Source organism: Pelodiscus sinensis, unplaced genomic scaffold, assembly GCF_049634645.1.
Source record: "Pelodiscus sinensis isolate JC-2024 unplaced genomic scaffold, ASM4963464v1 ctg77, whole genome shotgun sequence".
Classification (NCBI taxonomy): domain Eukaryota; kingdom Metazoa; phylum Chordata; order Testudines; family Trionychidae; genus Pelodiscus; species Pelodiscus sinensis.
Genome location: NW_027465809.1, coordinates 58,210 through 83,550, shown reverse-complemented (window position 1 = coordinate 83,550; position 25,341 = coordinate 58,210). Strand labels below are relative to the sequence as shown.

At 59.2% G+C, this 25,341-nt stretch overlaps 1 protein-coding gene across 6 annotated transcripts in view; it reads right to left on the bottom strand.

The window, feature by feature from the left end:
* Positions 1 to 25,341, bottom strand: part of SLC4A3 (solute carrier family 4 member 3) — a 112,710-nt gene that overhangs the window by 77,914 nt on the left and 9,455 nt on the right. For all 6 annotated transcript variants that reach the window (XM_075914453.1, XM_075914456.1, XM_075914455.1 and 3 more), the window contains 5 exons: positions 23,164 to 23,320; positions 16,246 to 16,553; positions 15,839 to 15,978; positions 14,405 to 14,616; positions 3,242 to 3,393 (listed from right to left, as the gene is read on the bottom strand). In XM_075914453.1, coding sequence (XP_075770568.1) covers positions 3,242 to 3,393; positions 14,405 to 14,616; positions 15,839 to 15,978; positions 16,246 to 16,553; positions 23,164 to 23,320 — 969 coding nt within the window. The remainder of the gene's footprint in view (positions 1 to 3,241; positions 3,394 to 14,404; positions 14,617 to 15,838; positions 15,979 to 16,245; positions 16,554 to 23,163; positions 23,321 to 25,341) is intronic.

Genomic DNA, 25,341 nt, shown 5'->3' with positions numbered 1-25,341 from the left:
CCCGATACAGGGCGCCCATTCTCCCGGACACGCGCCAGGCGCCCCCGATACAGGGCGCCCATTCTCCCGGACACGCGCCAGGCGCCCCCGGCACAGGGCGCCCATTCTCCCGGACACGCGCCAGGCGCCCCCGATACAGGGCGCCCATTCTCCCGGACACGCGCCAGGCGCCCCCGGCACAGGGCGCCCATTCTCCCGGACACGCGCCAGGCGCCCCGGGCACAGGGCGCCCATTCTCCCGGACACGCGCCAGGCGCCCCCGATACAGGGCGCCCATTCTCCCGGACACGCGCCAGGCGCCCCCGGCACAGGGCGCCCATTCTCCCGGACACGCGCCAGGCACCCCCGGCACAGGGCGCCCATTCTCCCGGACACGCGCCAGGCGCCCCCGATACAGGGCGCCCATTCTCCCGGACACGCGCCAGGCGCCCCGGGCACAGGGCGCCCATTCTCCCGGACACCTGCCAGGCGCCCCCGATACAGGGCGCCCATTCTCCCGGACACGCGCCAGGCGCCCCCGATACAGGGCGCCCATTCTCCCGGACACGTGCCAGGCGCCCCCGGCACAGGGCGCCCATTCTCCCGGACATGCGCCAGGCGCCCCCGATACAGGGCACCCATTCTCCCGGACACGCGCCAGGCGCCCCCGATACAGGGCGCCCATTCTCCCGGACACGCGCCAGGCGCCCCCGATACAGGGCGCCCATTCTCCCGGACACGCGCCAGGCGCCCCGGGCACAGGGCGCCCATTCTCCCGGACACGCGCCAGGCGCCCCCGGCACAGGGCGCCCATTCTCCCGGACACGCGCCAGGCGCCCCCGATACAGGGCGCCCATTCTCCCGGACACGCGCCAGGCGCCCCCGGTACAGGGCGCCCATTCTCCCGGACACGCGCCAGGCGCCCCCGATACAGGGCGCCCATTCTCCCGGACACGCGCCAGGCGCCCCCGATACAGGGCGCCCATTCTCCCGGACACGCGCCAGGCGCCCCCGGCACAGGGCGCCCATTCTCCCGGACACGCGCCAGGCGCCCCCGATACAGGGCGCCCATTCTCCCGGACACGCGCCAGGCGCCCCCGGCACAGGGCGCCCATTCTCCCGGACACGCGCCAGGCGCCCCGGGCACAGGGCGCCCATTCTCCCGGACACGCGCCAGGCGCCCCCGATACAGGGCGCCCATTCTCCCGGACACGCGCCAGGCGCCCCCGATACAGGGCGCCCATTCTCCCGGACACGCGCCAGGCACCCCCGGCACAGGGCGCCCATTCTCCCGGACACGCGCCAGGCGCCCCCGATACAGGGCGCCCATTCTCCCGGACACGCGCCAGGCGCCCCGGGCACAGGGCGCCCATTCTCCCGGACACCTGCCAGGCGCCCCCGATACAGGGCGCCCATTCTCCCGGACACGCGCCAGGCGCCCCCGATACAGGGCGCCCATTCTCCCGGACACGTGCCAGGCGCCCCCGGCACAGGGCGCCCATTCTCCCGGACATGCGCCAGGCGCCCCCGATACAGGGCACCCATTCTCCCGGACACGCGCCAGGCGCCCCCGATACAGGGCGCCCATTCTCCCGGACACGCGCCAGGCGCCCCCGATACAGGGCGCCCATTCTCCCGGACACGCGCCAGGCGCCCCGGGCACAGGGCGCCCATTCTCCCGGACACGCGCCAGGCGCCCCCGGCACAGGGCGCCCATTCTCCCGGACACGCGCCAGGCGCCCCCGATACAGGGCGCCCATTCTCCCGGACACGCGCCAGGCGCCCCCGGTACAGGGCGCCCATTCTCCCGGACACGCGCCAGGCGCCCCCGATACAGGGCGCCCATTCTCCCGGACACGCGCCAGGCGCCCCGGGCACAGGGCGCCCATTCTCCCGGACACGCGCCAGGCGCCCCCGGCACAGGGCGCCCATTCTCCCGGACACGCGCCAGGCGCCCCCGATACAGGGCGCCCATTCTCCCGGACACGCGCCAGGCGCCCCCGGTACAGGGCGCCCATTCTCCCGGACACGTGCCAGGCGCCCCCGGCACAAGGCTCCCATTCTCCCGGACACGCACCAGGCGCCCCTGCGCCCATTCTCCCGGACACGCGCCAGGCGCCCCCAGCAAAGCACGCCCATTCTCCCGGACACGCGCCAGGCGCCCCTGCGCCCATTCTCCCGGACACGCGCCAGGCGCCCCTGCGCCCATTCTCCCGGACACGCGCCAGGCGCCCCTGCGCCCATTCTCCCGGACACGTGCCAGGCACCCCCGGCACAGGGCACCCATTCTCCCGGACACGCGCCAGGCGCCCCCGGCACAAGACGCCCATTCTCCCGGACACGCGCCAGGCGCCCCCGATACAGCGCGCCCATTCTCCCGGACACGCGCCAGGCGCCCCCGGCACAGGGCGCCCATTCTCCCGGACACGCGCCAGGCGCCCCCGATACAGGGCGCCCATTCTCCCGGACACGCGCCAGGCGCCCCCGGTACAGGGCGCCCATTCTCCCGGACACGTGCCAGGCGCCCCCGGCACAAGGCTCCCATTCTCCCGGACACGCACCAGACGCCCCTGCGCCCATTCTCCCGGACACGCGCCAGGCGCCCCCGGCAAAGCACGCCCATTCTCCCGGACACGCGCCAGGTGCCCCTGCGCCCATTCTCCCGGACACGCGCCAGGCGCCCCTGCGCCCATTCTCCCGGACACGCGCCAGGCGCCCCTGCGCCCATTCTCCCGGACACGTGCCAGGCACCCCCGGCACAGGGCGCCCATTCTCCCGGACACGCGCCAGGCGCCCCCGGCACAGGGCGCCCATTCTCCCGGACACGCGCCAGGCGTCCATTCTCCCGGACACGCGCCAGGCGCCCCTGCGCCCATTCTCCCGGACACGCAGGAGGAGCCCCCGGCACAGCGCGCCCAGAGGGACACGAGGGCTCCGCACTACAGCTCACAGGGTCCCGTGGGCAAATATTTCTCTCACCAATCACTGGCCTGGAGAGCAGAGATCCCCCTGCCTGAGGAACCTCCCTCCCTGCCCCTCTCTCAGCAGGGCAGGCCCAGTCCCGTGCTGCCAGCTCTCCTGAGCATACTGCAGCTCCAGGGCGTGATGCTCCTCACCAAGCGCCCTGCTGCAGAGGACTGGCGGGGGCTCGCTGCGCTCAGAACCCCACACTTCCTTTTCAGGTCTCCCTATTCCTAAGCCCATCTCCTGCCTTGGGGCCTGACGTGACCTGTGGCACCTGGAGAGGGTGGGACTTGTATACCTCATGCGGCCTTCTGTCCCGCTGTCTCCTCTTCTTCTTCTTCTTGATGGACGGGGTCGACACCATCTTCCTGCTGGTCCTGATGCTCTGGCTCCTGGATGGTTTCTTCACCAGATGCCGCCTCACACCAGGGTTATCTTCAAAGCGGTGGCCTGGAGACGGAGCAAGGAAACACTCAGGACTCGCATTCCCATTACAGCGCTAAGCAGACACGCCCGGGAAGCCTTTAGCCCCAGGGTTTGGCTATTCCTAGCTCGCCTGCTGGGGTTTTGCTTTCCAGGCTGCACTCTGCAAGAGCATGCATTTGTCGATTAAACTCCGAGGGCGAGTCTGTAACTTTAAAAACAAGTGGCTCTGTGGCCCCTTAGAAACTAACCAAAAGAGACAGAATCATGAGATTTGTGGGCAAAAGCCACTTCCTCAGGTGAGCCGGAGTGGAACTAACAGAAACCAAGAGACAGACATAACAGCAGTAGGGACGTGAGCGACTAGTCAAGTGACTGCTCACTTCCCCCCCATCCCCGCTGCCTCTGGAGCACAGGCAGCAAGGGGGGGAAGCAGGAGCCGGTGCTGGGGGGAGCCAGCTTGAATGACGGTTCCCTGCAGCACCGTTTCCATGCTGTGGGGAGGCAGGAGCAGAGGCAGAGGCAGAGGCAGAGGCGCAGCGGTCCGGGACCCAGACCCATCCCCACTGCGGTGAGCCAGGCTGCCTGCACGTCATGACCTGCCTCTTAGCACCCCTAAACAGCAGCAGCAGTACCCGCCCATCGTGGGCCCGCTGGGTTCTCCCATTTCCACGTAGGAGGGCAGTGACCAAATCCCACAAGCACCTCCCAGGAGAAAACGACTGTGGCCCTTCTGGGCAGCTCCCACCCCACAGGGAGCCGGAGTGCACTGCTCCGATCTGACCCGAGGGAGAAGCGCCTTTGAATGCCCCGGGGCTGCCAGGCACTGCCAGCGAGTCCAGAACCTGCCTCGCGGGGACAGGGCCTTGGGCTGAGCAGGAAGGCCTGAATGGGAGTATTTCTGTGCTTCAGTTCAACGTTTCCAGAGGCAAACCTGGCCCAGGAAAGGGGCTCTGCCGAGTCTGTAGCACGGTGCGAACGCAGCCGGACGGCTCTGCTGGGAGAGCCCGAGCACCAGGTTGCGTGTCCGTGCCGAGCTTGGGATGCGTGGGGCTGTGTCTGGCGGCGTTCTACAGGCTGGGCGCTCAGCCACTGCCCAGGGACACGAGGGCGCCTACGGCTGCAGAACACACTGGATGGCACGTTGCGTTCCATGGCCGTGCAGTGCACGGCTGCAGTGTAACAGTGCAAACATCCAGTGCACAAGTAACGACTTCCGAGGGATCAGTCCTGCAGCTCTCCTGATCTTTTCCAGTTCTTGGCTGCAGCATCCAGCTGGCTGCCACCGAGCTGTGACCCGACCCCAGCCCTGGAGCAGGCCAGCTCCCATGCAAGAGGCCTGAATGCGGCTGCCCTTACGGCATTGCTGCCTGGGACAGCGGCTTGGTGTGGACGGAGGGAAGGGGTATTCTCCATCCAGACGAAGGGCAGCATCTGCCCTTGGCCTCAAGGGCTTTGACATTCAGAACAGGAAAAGCACCAGGCTCACAGGAAAGCAATTCCCCCAGCTCGGGGTACTATGCCCCATACCCACAGGCATGGGGAGAAGGGCTCCAGCCCTGGCCAGACCATAGCTTGGAATCCAGGTCAGCCCATTAGACTAGATCCATACAGAGCCTGCGGGGATTTTCCCCACTGGCTGTGCAGCTGATGGGAGTCCTGTGACAGCTGGACTCCTCCGCATTCCATTACGGGAACGTCAATGGAAGCCGATAACGGCCCATCGACCTGCCACTGGTGGGCCGGGAGCGGCGGCGTGCGAAGGACACGTGTTCTCTCTGCATGCGTGTGCGTGCACACAGATTTCACTGTGCCTTGTGCGTGGCTGTGCGTTAGGAACGGGGTGTGATGCGAATGCACGTGAGAACAGGCCTGGGGCTGGTATGTGGGCACACTGCACGTGCGAGGCGGGGACCCCCCTTGTAGTACTATGCTCACGAGGCACACGCCAGACTGACGGGATGTACAAGTTTCTACCCTCTCGCCTTGGCACACTGGAGACTCGCGGAGGCTGCGTCCACGGGCAGCGATCGACCCGGGGCGGAGTGTGATGCATCGATCGCCGAGCTCTCAGCGCTGACTTCCGTGCTCCGCCGCAATGAGCCGTGCAAGGGGCTATGCGGTAGTGAGCGGATCTAAGTACATCCACCCCGCCCCTCGTTCCCGGCCCTGCGGCTGTGCCAGGAGATCAAGTGCCCCCGGTAGCGTGGACCAACCCCGACTCCCAACACGCCTGGGACACGTTATCGAGCCCCAGGCTACAGGCAGCAATGGGGGCCCAGAGAGCCCAACGGAAACCCCCAGTCCAACAGCAGAGGCAGCACCGCCCGAGGAAAGCCCAGCCCCCATGCTGGAAGAGCCGTGGCAAGGCTGGAGACAAGGCCTCTCATTAGCCCGCTCGTGGCCTCTTGTGGTCAGTGAATACGAGGGGCAGGCAATGGAGCTTGGCAGGCCCCGCACGAGGGTGCCCAGGGCGGCAGCAGGAGTCGGCCTGCCCTCCCACGTTCACCACGGTGACAGGCTCCAGCCTGGCCTGGTGGCCAAGAGCACAGTGGGCTCGGAGGGGGGGGGAGGGGCGGGGAAAGGTAGGCTGCCGGCCGGGGGGGGGGAGGGGACTGACCCCTGCCACCATACTGAATCAGGCCCCCTGAATCTCCCGGCTTGTGATGCTCAGGGGAGTGAGCTTCAGCAAGGGGGCAGGAAGCGGCAAGGTGGGGGCAGAGCAGGGCCAGGGCGCGGGGGAAGGGGTGGAGCAGATCTGGGGCCTGCAGCGTGGGGGGCTTGCTCCAGGCCCTGCACCCCGCGAGGGACAGCCCTAGGAGTGAACACTTCCCCATCAATTCTGCCTTCTCAGCCCTGGGACCTCTCAGCCACGCCACTGCCCCGAGGTCGGAGCGGCGGACGGCGCCTAGTGCGCATGGACCTGGAGTGCAAAGAAGGGCCTAGAAACGGCCCCTGGTTCGGGGTCTCAGCCTGCAGCACAGCAGGCTCCAGGGGCTGAGCACTCCAGCCAGCTCTGCGCTGTACACCTGGGCCCCGGCTCTCGGGCTCAAGCTGGTCTCAGCAGGGGCCTAGTGCTAAGTCACTGAGTGGGCCCCGCAGCTGCACGCTGACAGCTCTCTGGTGCCAGTGTGTCGTGGGCAGGAACCGGGCGGATACGGCCGACTGGTGTGCGCTTTGCTAGCGTCCCACTCATCCTGGCTTTCTGGGTGGGAGTTTCTGCCTAGACCAGCGCTGGTCCCTCCAGCACAGTCCGTCTGCTGCCCTCTGCAGGGTTTAGAGCCAAGCCGAGGAGGAAAGAGACACACCAAGGCCTGCAGGTCCTGCACTCGTTGCCTTAGCCCTGCCCTTCTGCGGCTGGGCCAGGGGGCAGACCGGCCGGCACTGGGTGGGGGTGGGCCACAGGGAGGGATCACTTGAGACTGCCAGCTCTGGTCCTTCCGAGGCACCTGGCGTTGGCCGTTGCTAGACGGGCTAACGGACCATGGGTCTGGCCCAGTCTGGCCCTTCTCGCAATTGGCGTCCAGCTCTAACGAGTGGAACACGGCCCTCCCAAAGGAGCCATTGGGAGTCTGCTCTACCAAGACACTAAGCTGCTCCCCTCTGCCCCGGCCCTCACCAGCACAGCGTGGCCGAAAGCTCCCTAGCCCTGCAGGAACCTCCGTGTGCAGCTGGCACCAAGGCTGGGGAAGGGCAGATCATTCAGAGGACCGGTCACTGACCAGAGCAAGCTGGAGCGCGAGCTGAGTGACGTGCAAGCAAACCAAACATGTGGCTGCACACCAGCGTATGTGGGAACAATGACTCCGGCCATGCTGACAGACTGGGTCTGTACCCTGGAGAGCAGGGACGCTAAGAGAGATGTGCAGGTCATGCTGGTTAATCAGCGGACCATAGAATCATAGGACTGGAAGGGACCTCGAGAGATCATCGAGTCCAGCCCCCCGCCCTCAAGGCAGGACCAAGCCGACACCATCCCTGACAGATGTCTATCTAATCTCCAGAGAGGGAGATTCCACCACCTCCCTGGGCAATTTATTCCAATATTTGACCACCCTGACAGTTAGGAATTTTTTCCTAATGTCCAATCTAAACCTCCCCTGCTGCACTTTAAGCCCATTACTCCTTGTCCTGTCCTCAGAAACCAAGAGGAACAAATTTTCTCCTTCCTCCTTGTGACACCCTTTTAGATATTTGAAAACCGCTCTCATGTCCCCCCTTAATCTTCTTTTTTCCAAACTAAACAAGCCCGGTTCATGAAGCCTGGCTTCATAGGTCCTGTTCTCTAAACCTTTAATCATTCTTGTCGCTCTTCTCTGTACCCTTTCCAATTTCTCCACATCTTTCTTGAAATGTGGCGCCCAGAACTGGACACAGTACTCCAGCTGAGGCCTAACTAGTGCAGAGTAGAGCGGCAGAATGACTTCACGAGTTTTGCTTACAACACACCTGATGATACAACCTAGAATCATATTTGCTTTTTTTGCAACAGCATCACACTGTTGACTCATATTCAACTTGTGGTCCACTATGACCCCTAGATCCCTTTCCGCCATGCTCCTTCCTAGACAGTCGCTTCCCATCTTGTATGTATGGAACTGATTGTTCCTTCCTAAGTGGAGCACTTTGCATTTCTCTTTATTAAACCTCATCCTGTTTACCTCTGACCATTTCTCTAACTTGCTAAGGTCATTTTGAATTATGTCCCTATCCTCCAAAGAAGTTGCAACCCCACCCAGTTTGGTATCATCTGCAAACTTAATAAGCGTACTCTCTATCCCAATACCTACATCATTGATGAAGATATTGAACAGTCCGGGTCCCAAAGCAGACCCTTGCGGAACTCCACTTGTCGCCCATGACCTGTCAGTGTGGCACTGTGGCCAGAAACGCTATGAAATTCCCATGCTTACGGATCCAGGAGTAGGAGCCGGAGCCGAGAGGTGATTTACCTCCGTATTAGGCGCTGCTCTGATCACTGTGGGACCACTGGAGCCAGAGCTGGGGCCCGTGGTTCAGGAAGGGTGCTGAGAAATTGGAGCGGGTTCAGGGAAGAACCACGAGTATAATTAAAGGGCTGGAAAACCTGCCTTCCAGGGACAGACGCCAGGATGTCAGTCTGATGAGCGCAGCCAAGAGAAGGCGCGGGCTGGTCAGAGCCTATCAATATCTACACAGGGGAGAAGTATCGGCTAACGGGCCCGCCAGCCCCTAACATGATCTCCTGTCTGGCAGCAGGAATGAGGTCGCCAAATTCAATAAGGCGCGCACATTTAGCCGTGGAGCCAGAGAATTGTCCATCGCTGGCTATTTTTAAACCGAGCTTGGATTCTTTAGCACATGTTCTAGTTCCAGAGGAGCCACTGTGGGCCAGACTGGCTTGCACGCTGCAGGTCAGACTGGACGATCACAGCGGTTCCTTCTGGCTTTGGAGTCTCTCGCTCTAAGTGCTGAAAGTCAGGCAGGAAGACTGCTTGTTCTCTCCCCCTGGAACTGCAGCACCAGCGAAACCTGCAACATCTGCCAAGTACCTGACAACTCCTAACAGGAACCTTCCATCTGGGCCTGGGCTGAGCCTGCCTGGTGTGGCCAGGCCGTGCAGGACCCAGAGGAAATCTGCTGGCTGGGACCTATGGATGCCACCAGGGAGGTCAAGAAGCCTCTGTGCTTGCACCACAGCCCTAGCGTAAGTGAGCTTCAAAGAGACAGGGCTCTGCCTCGTCCAGCTGCGAAGCCATGGCGCAGGGAGCGCGGGGAGACCGAGCACACAGCCCAGGGTACGTCTACATGGCGGAGGTTTTTCAGCAAAACAGCTGGTTTTCTGAAAAAGCTTCACCTACATCCACACGGCAATTGTGTTCTTCCGAAAGGCAATCAAAAGAGCAGAGGGGTGACCCTCTTTCCACGAGGAAGAAGCCGTTTTCCGAATGAGCTTTCCCGCGTGTGGACGGGGAAGAGGGAGTTCTTTCGCAAGAGGAGGAAAGAGGAAAAAGCCCAGGTGCCCTGGTGGCCATCACAGCTCGCATGCGAGAGCCTCCACTCAGCGTGGACGCGCTCTGGCGAAAAGCACTTCGCTTTGTCCATGCGCTGTGGCAGCGCGGATGCTCTTTCGGAAGACGGTTTTGGGAGATCTCTTCTGGAAAGGCTCCTTCCGAAAGCAGCCTGCAGTCTAGACGTAGCCCCAGGGAACACAGGGTCAAGGGTCAATTGTCACCTCTCCAAGAATGGGCCTGACAGCTCCTCAGGCACCAAGCTTTCCACTCCCAGCCCCCCAAGGCGCCATGCCCCCCACTCCCAGCCCCCTCCTCAGGCACCATGCCCCCCACTCCCAGCCCCCTCCTCAGGCACCATGCCCCCCACTCCCAGCCCCCTCCTCAGGCACCATGCTTTCCACTCCCAGCCCCCCAAGGCGCCATGCCCCCCACTCCCAGCCCCCTCCTCAGGCACCATGCCCCCCACTCCCAGCCCCCTCCTCAGGCACCATGCTTTCCACTTCCAGCCCCCCAAGGCACCATGCCCCCCACTCCCAGCCCCCTCCTCAGGCACCATGCTTTCCACTCCCAGCCCCCCAAGGCACCATGCCCCCCACTCCCAGCCCCCTCCTCAGGCACCATGCTTTCCACTCCCAGCCCCCCAAGGCACCATGCCCCCCACTCCCAGCCCCCTCCTCAGGCACCATGCTTTCCACTCCCAGCCCCCCAAGGCGCCATGCCCCCCACTCCCAGCCCCCTCCTCAGGCACCATGCTTTCCACTCCCAGCCCCCCAAGGCACCATGCCCCCCACTCCCAGCCCCCTCCTCAGGCACCATGCTTTCCACTCCCAGCCCCCCAAGGTGCCATGCCCCCCACTCCCAGCCCCCTCCTCAGGCACCATGCTTTCCACTCCCAGCCCCCCAAGGCACCATGCCCCCCACTCCCAGCCCCCTCCTCAGGCACCATGCTTTCCACTCCCAGCCCCCCAAGGCACCATGCCCCCCACTCCCAGCCCCCTCCTCAGGCACCATGCTTTCCACTCCCAGCCCCCCAAGGCGCTGGCCCCGGGCAGGGCCCTGCACCCTGGCTGCTTCTGCACAGCCCGTGGGAAGGGCAGCCCCTGTGCTCCAGGTGCCCACTCCAAAGAGGCGCGGCGGGGAGAGGCAGGAAGGATTATTGCTGTTTTACACACGGGGACGGAGCGACTTTCCTAAGTGCCTGCAGAGTCTGCAGCAGAGCCAGGAACGGGATCCCAAGCTCAGGGCTTTAACCCTAACCCATCCCGCCTGCTGTGAGCTCCTCGGGCTGGGACAGTGCCCAGGACAAGAGGGGCCTTGGGGCAGCTCCCACTATAAAGCATGGGCAGCCACAGCGCTGGCGTCAGGCTGGGTGCAAACCCACCTCTTCGCTGCAGCTGTCCCTGCCAGCTCCTATCGAACCCCCACCCTCCCTGGGCAGAGACAGGGCTGGGCTCTCTGATCAGTGCGTGGCCAACGGAGGGCCCCAGGCCTGGCGGATGGATGGGCAGAGGAACGCGAGTGCCACACGTGCACACTCACCCCCCTCTCTCCTCCTGCTGCTTTCTCCAGCCACTGGCCCTTGCCCAGCTGCCCTGCAGCAAGTTTCACGGCCAGGGCCACATATGACCCCCCATAAGAACATAAGAACGGCCGTACTGGGTCAGACCAAAGGTCCATCTAGCCCAGTATCCTGTCTGCCGACAGTGGCCAGCACCAGGTGCCCCAGAGAGGGTGGACCGAAGACAATGATCAAGCGATTTGTCTCCTGCCATCTCTCTACAGCCTCTGACAGACAGAGGCCAAGGACACCATTTTATCCCCTGGCTAGTAGTCTTTAATGTACCTAACCTCCATGAAATTATCTAGCTTCTCTTTAAACTCTATTATAGTCCTAGCCTTCACGGCCTCCTCTGGCAAGGAGTTCCACAGGTTGACTACACGCTGTGTGAAGAAGAACTTTCTTTTATTAGTTTTAAACCTGCTACCCATTAATTTCATTTGGTGTCCTCTAGTTCTTCTATTTAGGGAACTAATAAATAACTTTTCTTTATCGGCCCTCTCCACACCACTCATGATTTTATAGACCTCTATCATATCCCCCCTCAGTCTCCTCTTTTCTAAACTGAAAAGTCCCAGTCGCTTTAACCTCTCCTCATATGGGACCCGTTCCAAACCCCTAATCATTTTAGTTGCCCTTTTCTGAACCCTTTCCAAGGCCAAAATATCTTTTTTGAGGTGAGGAGACCACATCTGTACACAGTATTCAAGATGTGGGCATACCATAGTTTTCTACAGGGGCAGTAAGATATTCTGGGTCTTATTTTCTATCCCTTTCCTAATAATTCATAGCATCCTATTTGCCTTTTTGACCGCTGCTGCACACTGTGTGGAAGTTTTCAGAGAACTGTCCACGATAACTCCAAGATCTCTTCTGATTTGTCGTAGCCAAATTAGCCCCCATCATACTGTACGTATAGTTGGGGTTATTTTTCCCGATGTGCATTACTTTACACTTATCCACATTAAATTTCATTTGCCATTTTGTTGCCCAATCACTCAGTTTGGTGAGATCTTCTTGGAGTCCCTCACAGTCTGCTTCTGTCTTGACTGTCCTAAACAGTTTGGTATCATCTGCAAACTTTACCACCTCACTGCTTACCCCTTTCTCCAGATCATTTATGAATAAGTTGAAAAGGATTGGTCCCAGGACTGACCCTTGGGGTACACCACTAGCTACCCCTCTCCAATCTGAAAATTTACCATTTATTCCTACCCTTTGTTTCCTGTCTTTTAACCAGTTCTCAATCCAAGAAAGGACCTTCCCTCTTCTCCCATGGCCATGTAATTTACACAAGAGCCTTTGGGGAGGGACCTTGTCAAAGGTTTTCTGAAAAAGGCTTTAGGCCATGCAGCAGAGACGAGCATGGCATCCCAGCCGACAGGGCATCTAGTCCCAGACCCCAGCCAGCAGTGCACAGCCCTAGGCTCTGCACTTCCTGGGGCTGCATCTTCCCTGGCTGTGGGGCAGAGCCCCAGGCATGGCCTCCGCACCCCCGAGAGCAGGCAGACCCTGCCAAGCACTCACAGGGCCATCCCGGGGAGCTGGGGGTGCCTGCTCCAGGACAGACAGCCCCAGCCCAGAGAGCGGGAGCGCAGGGAGGTACTTACGCACGGGCTCCCCTGCAGGGTAACCCAGCTGGCTGCTGATGGCCTCCCACAAATCATAATCGTCAAAGCTGAGGGCAAACTCCTCCAAGTCTTCGCAGCCGACCACGCTGTGGCTGCAGCTGCCCAGCCCCACCGCTGGGCTGCCACCCCCTCCTGCCTCCGCTCCCTCCTGAATGGCAGTCATTGTGCACGGCTCCGGAGCTACGCACCACCCTGGCCAAGCCGGGGCTCAGGGTCCAGGAGACGGGCGAGCAGCCAGCGAGGTCAGGCCTCTAGGGGCTCCATGCCCTCGCAGCCGGGCCCCTCGTGCTGCCGGAGGCTGGGGAACCCCTGGAGAGAAAGCCTGCGCTGGGAGGCTTGCTGTAGCAGACAGTGCCGGGGCCGTCTCCACGGCAGAGAGCTTGTGCACGTGGCAACTGCCCTCTGCATGCAGCACCGCCTGCTCCTCGCCCTCCCCGCCCAGAAAGCAGCCTATTGAATTCTCCATGCCCTCGGGGCCAGAGCGTGCATTTCCATGACGTCGCCTCCCGTGTGTGCACCGGGCAGATCCCCAAGCGACCTCTCCAAACAGCAGGAGCCACCAGCCAAGGCAACAGTTCCAATGGCCCTGGGCACCTCAGCGGAGAGCAGCCCTCTCCCGGCACGCAACGGCACTGCTAGCTGGGACGGGGAGCCAGGAGAGGGCTGGAACCAAGGGGCGCATGGAGCCCTAGGAGCCGGAGGTGAGGAAAGGCTAGGAACCGCAGGAGCCAGTCTGACCTGAGGGGAGGGACTGCCGGGCACCCGCCCAGTGGAAGGGAGAGGCCAGGGCTGGACTAGCAGGCAGGGTGCAGCAGGGAAGGGTGGAAGGCCAGGGAAGAAGTGCTAGCTGCAAAGGGGTTAGACTAGAAACTGTCTAAGCAGCAGGTGCGAGCACGTCCAGGGCCCTGGGTCTCTCGCCATGGTCCTCAGCCTTCCACAGCGGGAGGGGACGGCTCCCCCGCGTCACACAGAGGATGTTCCAGGGATCCCAGACCACTTTACAAAGCCACCCAACTGACAATCAGCCTCCACTGGGGGCAGAGCACCGGGACACGGCACTGCAGCAGGGAGCTCACAGCGGGGGGCGGGGGGGGCCGCCGCCGCCCCCCACCAGCCCTTGTCCCAGCCCCATGCACACAGGTTCTGACAGGCACGGAAGCAGGGCCCGTCGTCACAAGGAAACGCTTGGCGCTGTCTAGGGAGGCTGCAATTCCCCTGGGGGGACTAGGTCAGGCCCAGGCACCAGCAAGGACTCACTGTGACCTGTCAGCACTGGGGCCCCCCGGGACATGTCTCCTGGCCCCTGAGCCCAAGGAGTGAGGGACCTACCACCTGGCCTAGCTCCCAGAGGCTGGCACCAGGGAGGAGGGAAGGTATGGCTGGGCCACTCGGGCCTTACAACCAAGGGGCCGGGCCCAGGGCCAGGAGGGAATGTCCAGCAGATGAGCTGGGAGCGGGGGAAATGCCCAGGACTGAGGCCCAGAGAATAGATTGGGGGGGCGGGGAGGGGAAATGCCCAGGCCTGAGGCTCAGCAGATGGGCTGGGGGGGATGGGGACACCCAGGCCTGAGTCTCAGGCGATGGATGGGGGGAAATACCAGGCCTGAGGCATGGGCGATGGATGGGGGGGCGAATACCAGGCCTGAGGCCCAGGGGATGGATGGGGTGGGGGGAGGAAAATACCAGGTCTGAGGCCCAGGGGATGGATGGGGGGGGGGGGGTGAATACCAGGCCTGAGGCCCAAGGGATGGATGGGGGGGGGGGGGCGAATACCAGGCCTGAGGCCCAGGAGCAAGGTAGAGGGTAGATGACATTTGTATCAGAGACACATTCAATGTCACAAAGCAGGGCCTCACTTTTCATGTCGTCCAGGTCAGCAGACGCCAGCATCTGGGCCTCGGCTTCATCGGTGGGGACGCGTTGGTACACGGTGCTCTCCAGAGTGGTCATGCTGCCGATGCATACCCGCTCCTTCAGGTCGTAACTCGCCCGCTGCCCGCTCACCAGCTGGCTCCAGGACTTGTGCCTGTCCCATCCCCGAGACAGACCCCCTCTGGGCCCGGGGAGGCTGTGGAAACAAACAGGGACCCAGGCAACAGCCACGAAGCAGAGCTGGGAGCACCGGGTGGGAGGGAAGGGGCAGGGGCCACTCCCAGTCTGAGCTCCTGTGTGTAGGTGTTTGGACTTTCCTTACAGGATCATCCTCAGGGCCGGAGAGGCAGAGGATGGGTCCCCTCCGCCCTGGCCCCAGACCAAAGTTCCCTGTCGCTGTGTGGCTGTAGCTGTTTTCTGAGCCTCACTCAGCGGTTCAAAGCTCCACACGAGCAGGGAGCTCAGCTGACCAGCGGGGGCGGAGGGCAATCTAGCTCAGCGGCAGCTAAACGCTACTGCTGCGTGCTTGAACTAAGCAGCTCCCAGAGCACGTTTACAAGTTGCCCGATTGCCAGTCTGGATTTGTCCAGCTTCAGCATCCAGCCATTGGCTCAGGGGAGACGGAGACCCATTCTCAAAGATCTGGAGAGCTGTGCACTGTGATCAAGCCGCATGTTAATATTCTCTGGGACAAGTGAAAGGGACTGAGCTCCAGGAAGCTATCACGGTCCGAGCCAGTCTCCATGCAGTGCTACGCCTGCGTCCCTGTGGTGGAGACATTACTCTGCTGGCGGGGCAGCTTCTCCACCTCCGGAGAGCCGCCCATCGACACAGCACTAGGTCGGCGTCGCTGCGTCAGACGGGTGTGGCCATCCAAGCACTGGAGAACGTGCCCAGGCCTGGTCTATACGAAGTTTGCTAACTGGTTGCTGGTTTTCTAACCCGGAATCATTCTTGTGGCTCTTCTCTACAATTTATCAGCGTCCTTCCTGAGTTGTGAGCCCCAGCCCTGGAGAGAGGCTCCAGAGCAAAGCACAGAGGCCAAACAGCCTCCCCGAGGTTTATGCATCCCAGGGCCCATGGGCTCTTCCGACCACATCGGTGCGCTGGGAGCTCCCGTTCAGTGGATTAGCCAGCCCCACCCCCGCTTGTCCCTCCCAACACTGCTCCGCAGAGCGAGTCCCCGCCCTGCAGGGTGGTCTCCACTCTGTTCCCAGAGGCAGGCACTTACACCCAGCCATGTTCAGTGCATGCGGCTGGTTTGTGCTCGGTGTAGCAAGTGCTCCAGGTTGCTCTGCATCAATGCTTTGTCCCCTTTATTCTTTCCCTGCCCCCCAGGGTTGGTACCACCTGCAAACGTGACCAGCCACGATGCAATGCTTGGAATAACCAGGCAGCCCCAGGCCAGCGCATCCTACCTGCCGAGCGAGGCCGGGCCGGTCTCCAGCAGCAGGCCAGCGTGGGGCGGCAGTCGGGATAGGCCGCTGTGCTCCTTCTCCACATGGAACCATGCAAGGGCCCCAGCAGCACAGGGCTCCTCGTCACTGCCAATGGTGAACTGCAGAGGAGACAACTCTGAGCACGAGAGCTGGACCCTGCCCTGCATGAGCAAGCCAGACGCCACCCCCCTGCCGGGAAAGGACGATTCCCCCCTCTGCCACCCAGGAAATGGGCCATCCCAAACCCTCCCCCTCGGGCATGGAGCCAGGCAGACCTATGCCACCCATTCCAGCCCCTCCTCCCACCACCTAGAGCATGGCCTACCCTACCCTCACGAACCCCGTGGGGGTGCCGGACTCCCCTGGCCCCTCTACAGCAGCCTTGCCTTTGGTTTGCTGGGAAGCTCAGACTGAGGAGCATCCTTCTCAGGAGCCTCGGTCTCAGACTCTGGTGAGACCTCTCTCTCCAGGGCCTCCTCTGCCTCCGACTCTCCTTCCTCCTCTTCATCCCCCTCCTCCTCCTCCACTTCCTGGATGGTGGGAGTGACGTCTGAGGGGGGCACCGAGGTTTTTTTCTTTTTTCTCTTTCTCCTCTTCCTCCGGCTGGCATGAGGGAGCCTCTTGTGGAACTTGAGGGCAGGCGGCAGGTGGGTGGAGAGGGGATGGTGGATGTGGTGGGAGGTCTGGCGGTGGACTGAGAAAGACAGAGGGAGAAGTGATGAACACGGCAGTGACAGGGGGATGGAGGGCGGGGGCAGCCCACAGTGCGACCGCCAGCCTCTGTAGGGATGTGGCAAGGATGAGTAACTCTGGCTAGGCACCTCGTTATGCTCTGTGATGGAGCTGTCTCTGTGCGGGACACCACACAGCAAGGGAGGGCCCTCCTGAAGGCTGTCCAGGGGGCCACAGAGCCCTGAGGGCAAAGGCCGTCCCTGCTTCTTAGCTTGGCAGAAGAGGGCAGCCCCTTTACCAATTGCCCTCCTTTGCTCACAGAAACGCCAGATGCCCCTGAGAGCACAACCCTGGAGGGACCCCAAGACCTGAGTGCAGGTACAGATCTGCTCCTTAGTCACGTGTGTGCCAAGGCCTGGGCCTGCCGGCTCCACTGGAAGGTTACTTCTTAAACATCTGGATCAAAAGCAAGGAGGGGCCAGCCTTTCGTTTACGTCGATCCACAGCAAGGCATTTGCGGTGGGTGAAGCCACAGGAGTGCCCAGGACTTCTGACCTTCTTTAAACCTAACTTTTCTAATAATCGATATTCTAGACATTTCATAAGCCCAGTTTAGACTTAAACTGATTCATAAGGAACATGGAGACAGGAGCAGCAGAGTGGGGGCTATCCTGTTTATTGCATCAAGTGTCACACGTATGATTACCTGCCCTGTGGAGGGGTGGCGTATGTGTGCACCCGTTGCAAGGAGCTCCTGGCCCTCAGAGACCGAGTTTGGGCTTTGGAGGCCAGGGTGGCTGAACTGGAGGCGCTAAGGGAGGTAGAGAGATATGTTGATGAGACTTTCCGGGACACTGTAGTACTGTCCCACCTCCAGTCTGAGAGCCCCAGTGCTCTTAAGGAGGATGAAAGTCTCAAGGGAACAGAGCATTCAATGGGAGCAGAGGGAAACCATCCCGTAGTTGGGACCCTCCTCCCAGAGGATGTTGCGGTATCCTCTCGCACTGAGGATACCTCTGATGGGGAGGGAATGCCAGTTAGGAAGAGGCAGGTGTTAGTAGTGGGTGATTCGATCGTTAGAAACATATAGTTGGGTTTGTGATGACTGGGAGAACCGTATGGTCACTTGCCTGCCTGGTGCGAAGGTTGCGGATCTCTCAAAGCATCTAGACAGACTTATGCGTAGTGCTGGGGAGGAGCCGGTGGTCGTGGTACATGTAGGTACCAATGACGTAGGGAAAGGTAGGAGAGATGTCCTGGAGGCCAAATTTAGGTTGCTAGGAAAGAGACTGAAATCCAGGACCTCTATGGTGGCATTCTCAGAAATGCTTCCAGTTCCATGCGCAGGGCCAGGTTGGCAGGCAGAGCTTCAGAGTCTCAATGCGTGGATGAGACGATGGTGTAGGGAAGAGGGGTTTGGCTTTATTAGGATCTGGGGACACTTTTGGGAGAGGGGGAGCCTATACAGGAAGGATGGGCTCCACCTAAACCAGGGTGGAACCAGACTGCTGGCACTAAACATTAATAAGGCCGTAGAGCAGTTTTTAAACTAAGAGATGGGGGAAAGCCGATTGGTGCGGAGATGCACGTAAATCGGAGAGAGACTTCTCTTAGAGGAGAATCCATTGATAGAGATTCTCTAAGCTGTAGCCAGAAAGAGAGGAGGGGAGAGGGCAAACCATTGGCCAGAGCTGACAAACAACTGCATACAAAGGAATCCAATGCATCAGGGAAGGGCAGACAAAGAAGCAGTGGCAAATTTTTAAAGTGCTTGTACACAAATGCTAGGAGTCTGACTAATAGGATGGGTGAACTAGAGTACCTCGTATTAAATGAGGAGATTGACATAATAGGCATCACTGAAACCTGGTGGAATGAGGAAAGTCTGTGGGACACAATCATACCGGGATATAAAATATATCGAAAGGATAGAGCAGGCCGGGTGGGTGGCGGAGTGGCACTGTATGTGAAAGATAATGTAGAATAAAACGAAATAAAAAATATTAAGTGAATCAACATGTTCCATAGAATCGCTATGGATAGAAATTCCATGCTCCAATAATAAGAAATTAGCAGTAGGGATATATTACCGACCACCTGACCAGGACAGGGATACTGACATTGAAATGCTGAGGGAGATTAGAGAGGCTACCAAAATAGAGAACTCTAATAATGGGGGATTTTAATTACCCCCATATTGACTGGATACATGTCACCTCAGGAAGAGAAGCAGACATACAATTTCTCAATGGCTTAAATGACTGCTTCTTGGAGCAGCTGGTGCAGGAACCCACAAGGGGAGAGGCAATTCTCGATTTAGTCCTGAGTGGAGCGCAGGATCAGGTCCAGGATATAACCGTTACAGGACCGCTTGGGAATAGTGACCATAATATAATAACATTCAACATTCCTGTGGTGGGAAGAACACCTCAGCAGAACAGCACTCTGGCATTTAATTTCAAAAAGGGGAATTACACAAAAATGAGGAGGTTGGTTAAACAGAAATTAAAAGGCACAGTGACTAGAGCCAAATCCCTGCAATCTGCATGCAAACTTTTTAAAGACACCATAGAGGCCCAACTTAAATGTTTACCCCAAATTAAAAAACAGCAAGAGACCTAAAAAAAAGTCACCGTGGCTTAACCACCATGTAAAAGAAGCAGTGGGGGACAAAAAGGTATCTTTTAAGAAGTGGAAGTCCAATCCTAGTGAGATAAATAGAAAGGAACATAAACACTGTCAAATCAAGTGTAAACATGTAATAAGAAAAGCAAAAAAACAGCTAGCCAAAAACTCAAAAAGAAATAAAATGTTTTTTAAGTACATTAGAAGCAGGAAGCCTGCTAAAAAACCTGTGGGTCCCCTAGACAATCGAGATACAAAAGGAGCAATCAAGGACAATAAAGCCATTACAGATAAACTAAATGATTTCTTTGCTTCAGTCTTCACAGCTGAGGACGTTAGGGAGATTTCCAAATCTGCACCGTCCTTTGTGTGTGATGAATTGAGGAACTGTCCCGGATTAGAGGAGGTTTTGGAACAAATAGAAAAACTTAATGTTAACAAATCTCCGGGACCGGATGGCATTCATCCAAGGGTTCTAAAAGAACTCAAATGGGAAATTGCTGAGCTATTATCTGTGGTTTGTAACCTATCCTTTAAATCGGCTTCCGTACCTAATGACTGGAAGGTAGCCAACGTGACACCAATATTTAAAAAGGGCTCTAGAGGCGATCCTGGCAATTACAGACCGGTAAGTCTAACTTCAGTACCAGACAAATTATTCAAAACAATAGTAAAGAATAAAATTGTGAAGCATGTAGAAGAACATAATTTGTTGGACAAAAGTCAGCATGGTTTCTGTAAAGGGAAATCATGTCTTCCTAATCTGTTAGAGTTCTTTGAAGGGGTTAACAAACATGCGGACAAGGGGGAATCCAGTAGATATAGTATACTTGGATTTTCAGAAAGCCTTTGACAAGGTCCCTCACCAAAGGCTCTTGTGTAAATTACATTGCCATGGGATAAAAAGGAAGGTCCTTTCTTGGATTAAGAACTGGTTAAAAGACAGGAAACAAAGGGTAGGAATAAATGGTAAATTTTCAGAATGGAGAGGGGTAACTAGTGGTGTACCCCAAGGGTCAGTCCTGGGACCAATCCTTTTCAACTTATTCATAAATGATCTGGAGAAAGGGGTAAGCAGTGAGGTGGTAAAGTTTGCAGATGATACCAAACTGTTTAGGATAGTCAAGACAGAAGCAGACTGTGAGGGACTCCAAGAAGATCTCACCAAACTGAGTGATTGGGCAACAAAATGGCAAATGAAATTTAATGTGGATAAGTGTAAAGTAATGCACATCAGGAAAAATAACCCCAACTATACGTACAGTATGATGGGGGCTAATTTGGCTACGACAAATCAGGAAAGAGATCTTGCTGTTATTGTGGACAGTTCTCTGAAAACTTCCACACAGTGTGCAGCGGCGGTCAAAAAGGCAAATAGGATGCTAGGAATTATTAGGAAAGGGATAGAAAATAAGACCCAGAATATCTTACTGCCCCTGTATAAAACTATGGCACGCCCACATCTTGAGTACTGTGTACAGATGTGGTCTCCTCACCTCAAAAAAGATATTTTGGCCTTGGAAAGGGTTCAGAAAAGGGCAACTAAAATGATTAGGGGTTTGGAATGGGTCCCATATGAGGAGAGGTTAAAGCGACTGGGACTTTTCAGTTTAGAAAAGAGGAGACTGAGGGGGGATATGATAGAGGTCTATAAAATCATGAGTGGAGTGGAGAGAGCGAATAAAGAAAAGTTATTTATTAGTTCCCATAACAGAAGAACTAGAGGACACCAAATGAAATTAATGGGTAGCAGGTTTAAAACTAATAAGCAAAAGTTCCTCTTCACACAGCGTGTAGTCAACCTGTGGAACTCCTTGCCAGAGGAGGCTGTGAAGGCTAGGACTATAATAGAGTTTAAAGGGAAGCTAGATAATTTCCTGGAGGTTAGGTCCATAAAAGGCTATTAGCCAGGGGATAAAATGGTGTCCTTGGCCTCTGTCTGTCAGAGGCTGGAGAAGGATGGCAGGAGATTCATAGACTTTAAGGTCAGAAGGGACCATTATGATCATCTAGTCTGACCCCCTGCACAGTGCAGGCTACAGAATCTCACCCACCCCTCAAATCGCTTGATCATTGTCTTCGGTCCACCCTCTCTGGGGCACCTGGTGCTGGCGACTGTCGGTAGACAGGATACTGGGCTAGATGGACCTTTGGTCTGACCCAGTACGGCCGTTCTTATGTGCAATGACATTTTGAAAATATGGCCTCTAGTAGCAGATGGCAGCATGAGCAATAAGCAAGTCAGGGGTGCTTTTAAGAAATGGAAAGCATCAGTAAAAACCACCAGGAGTCTGGTGACACCTCAAAGACTAACAAACAATTTCATTACAGCAGAAGCTTTTGTGGTTCCAACTTGTGACGCAGTGGGGGGTAACTTGCTAACTCACTGGCTACTGTCTGTAGCATCACGGAGCAAGACAGGCGATGAGTCATTATGCAAAGAGGGTATCTCAACCTGTCTGACCAGCTACCCCCCATAGAGAGGAACAAAGGAAGGTGGATGCTGCCCTGGCTGGGGGGCAGGGCTGGAGGAGAGTTAATTAGTTTCTGTCTGGGAGGATAGAGGAAGCAGCCTCAGCAACAGGCTGGGGGGTTTAGAAGCCGAGACCCCCCCCCCATATCAAGGGGGGCTGAGGCATCCTAGGCCTGCCCTGTAACCTGATGACATCTGTGCTGGGCTGTATCCTGGAGAAGCAATAAACTCCCTCTGTTCTACCGGCTGGTGGAGTCTGTTCGTGCCATTCCGGGGGTGCAGGGGACGGGGGACCCCAACGCGCCGTCACACAACTCCCTTTGTCAGATGCATGCAGTGAAAGAATCAGATACTAGGGATACAGAGATGAGAGTTAATTCAGTCAGGGTGGATGTGGCTAAGAAGGTGAGAAAATCCATATCCACACAGATTGAATTAGCTCTGATGAAACACTCCCATCTCTGTATCCTGGCCAGCTGTTTCTTTTTCTTTCACATCGTGCATCTGACAAAGCGAGTTGCAACTCACCAAAGCTTCTGTGGTACTAAAATTGTTTTGCTGAAACAGACTAACAGGCTGCCCCTCAGAAACATCAGTGCTTGTTTTACAGAAATGCCAAGCGAGCTCAACCAGAAAGCAGCATGAGTGAAATATGTGAAGTGTAATAGCACATTTGAGATTGTCCCAAAATCTAAACTGGAAAATCGACTGAAACCGCTGTGCAATGAAACCACGGAGCTTTGAAAACGTGCTCCACACTGTCTAGCCACGCCCTGCCCCCTCTCCCTCTCTGTGCCACACCCCTAACTGCTGAGGGGTCTCTGTTGCTCTGCCCGTTCTGCGAACAGCTCTGGTGCGTGTCTCTACTGCTGTAGCTGCACAGTGAACCTAAAGGGTTCTGAGAGACACGGCTGGTGAGCAAATACCTTGTATTGGACCCCACCTTCAGGTGCTGAGGGAGACAACGACAGTCGTCCCTCGCCAACTGCAGCTAACCCGGATCACCTCCCCCAGCTGGTCGCTCTGATACCCTGGGAGGGGGGAGGCCACCACACTGCTATGCAGAACGTGACCCTGGCTAGCGTCCCGGCTGCTACTGAGACGCCGAGAGGCAGGTCTGGACCAGTGGCACCAGGCGCTTTGGAGCTGTCTGTCTGTGGCCCCGGAAGGCAGCCTGGCTCCTGGCCACACTGGGAAGCGTCCTCGCCACAGACAGCAGGCCAAGCCATGCTCTTACCCAGAAACGGGAAGTGCTGTGGCCTTGCCGGGACGGCCCCAGCTGTGAGACCGAGGAGACGCGTGGCTTCCCAGCTAGTCTAGGGACCCAAAGTGGCTTCCCCCCTTGCAAGGAGACCTACCGAGCAGCGGGTAGACAGTGGGGCTGAGCCGGCATATCTGCAACCATGTCACGACCAGCCTGCAGGAAGGGGGTGAACAGCACCTGGCCAGGGCCTGCAGGCCAGGCTGAGCTGGGGGGGTTTGGTGGGCTGGGCAGGTGCGAGCACGCGGGCAGGCAGTGTTCAAAGCTACATACATTCAAAATCTCTCTCATTGTAGCTGCGTCTCTGCTCCTCCAGATCCCGTGACGCTGACTTGCTTATCAGGTCCCCGAACCTCTGGATTGACAAGGTCTTATCCAAATCCTCGTCATCCTCTGCACAGAGAGCGGCTTCCTCAGTATTCACGTGGTCCTGCACAGAAACGGCCAGGTCACAAGCAAGCCCCGCCAAGCCCCCGATCTCGGGCCCCATGAACGGCACAGCACTTCCCATGGGCTCAGGAGCTGCCACCCACGGGGATGCAGGCTATGAAAGCACTTGGGGGAGCCAGGAAAAACCCAGCAGGTCCCCTAGCCTGACCCCCACCTCGATCACAGCCACTAGTACCTGGTCTGAGTTGCTCCCATCTCTCCCCAGCCAAGGTGCATACAACAGCCACTGGGGAGGGGCCCGGCCCGTGGCCTACGTGGCCTCCCAGGCAAGGAGCCTAGCCAATTTGTAGCTGGAACTTCCCCTGGCTCAGTTCCGGCTGCTGCTCCTCATCCTTCCCTCTGCAGGGACCCCGCTAGTTCTCCTCCTCCATCCCTGCTGCTCCCTCCGGAGCGTCCTCGCTCAACGTCCCAGCGCCGCTCTCGAGGCTCCAGCGAGTGAGGCTCCCACGACACGGGCTGCCCCACACTCTCCCCTCTCTGGGGCAGCTGAATCCAGCTGGCTTCCTTAGGGCTCTCTCTCCGCAGAGGCTGCCACTAGCTGGAGCATCCAGGCCCAGCAAGGCTGCCCTTCCCACCTCCTAAGCGGAAGCAGCTGGTAAAATTTTCCATCCGCGTAACCCAAAATGCCAGTGCTGAGCTGGTGTGGACTCCTCCGTTTCCATGGTTACAGGAGGCCCAACTGTGACAGCTCTGTGCTGAGCAGGAACAGGCAGCAAAATGGCCTCAGCCAACCTCCCCCGAGCTCCCAGCCTGCTGGCAGCCCCAGCAGGGAACGCGCCACACCGTCAGGAGCTGCCACCCGCCTGTGGCTTGCGCGGGAACCCCGGCCGCCCTGCCCCTAGCAATCAGCCCCGGCAGGGAACGCGCCACGCCGTCAGGAGCTGCCACCCGCCTGTGGCTTGCGCGGGAACCCCGGCTGCCCTGCCCCCTAGCCATCAGCCCCGGCAGGGAACGCGCCACGCCGTCAGGAGCTGCCACCCGCCTGTGACTTGCGCGGGAACCCCGGCTGCCCTGCCCCTAGCCATCAGCCCCGGCAGGGAACGCGCCACGCCGTCAGGAGCTGCCACCCGCCTGTGGCTTGCGTGGGAACCCCGGCTACCCTGCCCCCTAGCAATCAGCCCCGGCAGGGAACGCGCCACGCCGTCAGGAGCTGCCACCCGCCTGTGGCTTGCGCGGGAACCCCGGCCGCCCTGCCCCCTAGCAATCAGCCCCGGCAGGGAACGCGCCACGCCGTCAGGAGCTGCCACCCGCCTGTGGCTTGCGCGGGAACCCCGGCTGCCCTGCCCCCTAGCAATCAGCCCCGGCAGGGAACGCGCCACGCCGTCAGGAGCTGCCACCCGCCTGTGGCTTGCGCGGGAACCCCGGCTGCCCTGCCCCCTAGCAATCAGCCCCGGCAGGGAACGCGCCACGCCGTCAGGAGCTGCCACCCGCCTGTGGCTTACGCGGGAACCCCGGCTGCCCTGCCCCCTAGCAATCAGCCCCGGCAGGGAACGCGCCACGCCGTCAGGAGCTGCCACCCGCCTGTGGCTTGCGCGGGAACCCCGGCTGCCCTGCCCCCTAGCAATCAGCCCCGGCAGGGAACGCGCCACGCCGTCAGGAGCTGCCACCCGCCTGTGGCTTGCGCGGGAACCCCGGCTGCCCTGCCCCCTGGCAATCAGCCCCGGCAGGGAATGCGCCACGCCGTCAGGAGCTGCCACCCGCCTGTGGCTTGCGTGGGAACCCCGGCTGCCCTGCCCCCTGGCAATCAGCCCCGGCAGAGAACGCGCCACGCCGTCAGGAGCTGCCACCCGCCTGTGGCTTGTGTGGGAACCCCGGCCGCCCTGCCCCTAGCCATCAGCCCCGGCAGGGAACTCACCACGCCGTCAGGAGCTGCCACCCGCCTGTGGCTTGCGCGGGAACCCCGGCTGCACTGCCCCCTAGCCATCAGCCCCGGCAGGGAATGCGCCACGCCGTCAGGAGCTGCCACCCGCCTGTGGCTTGCGCGGGAACCCCGGCTGCCCT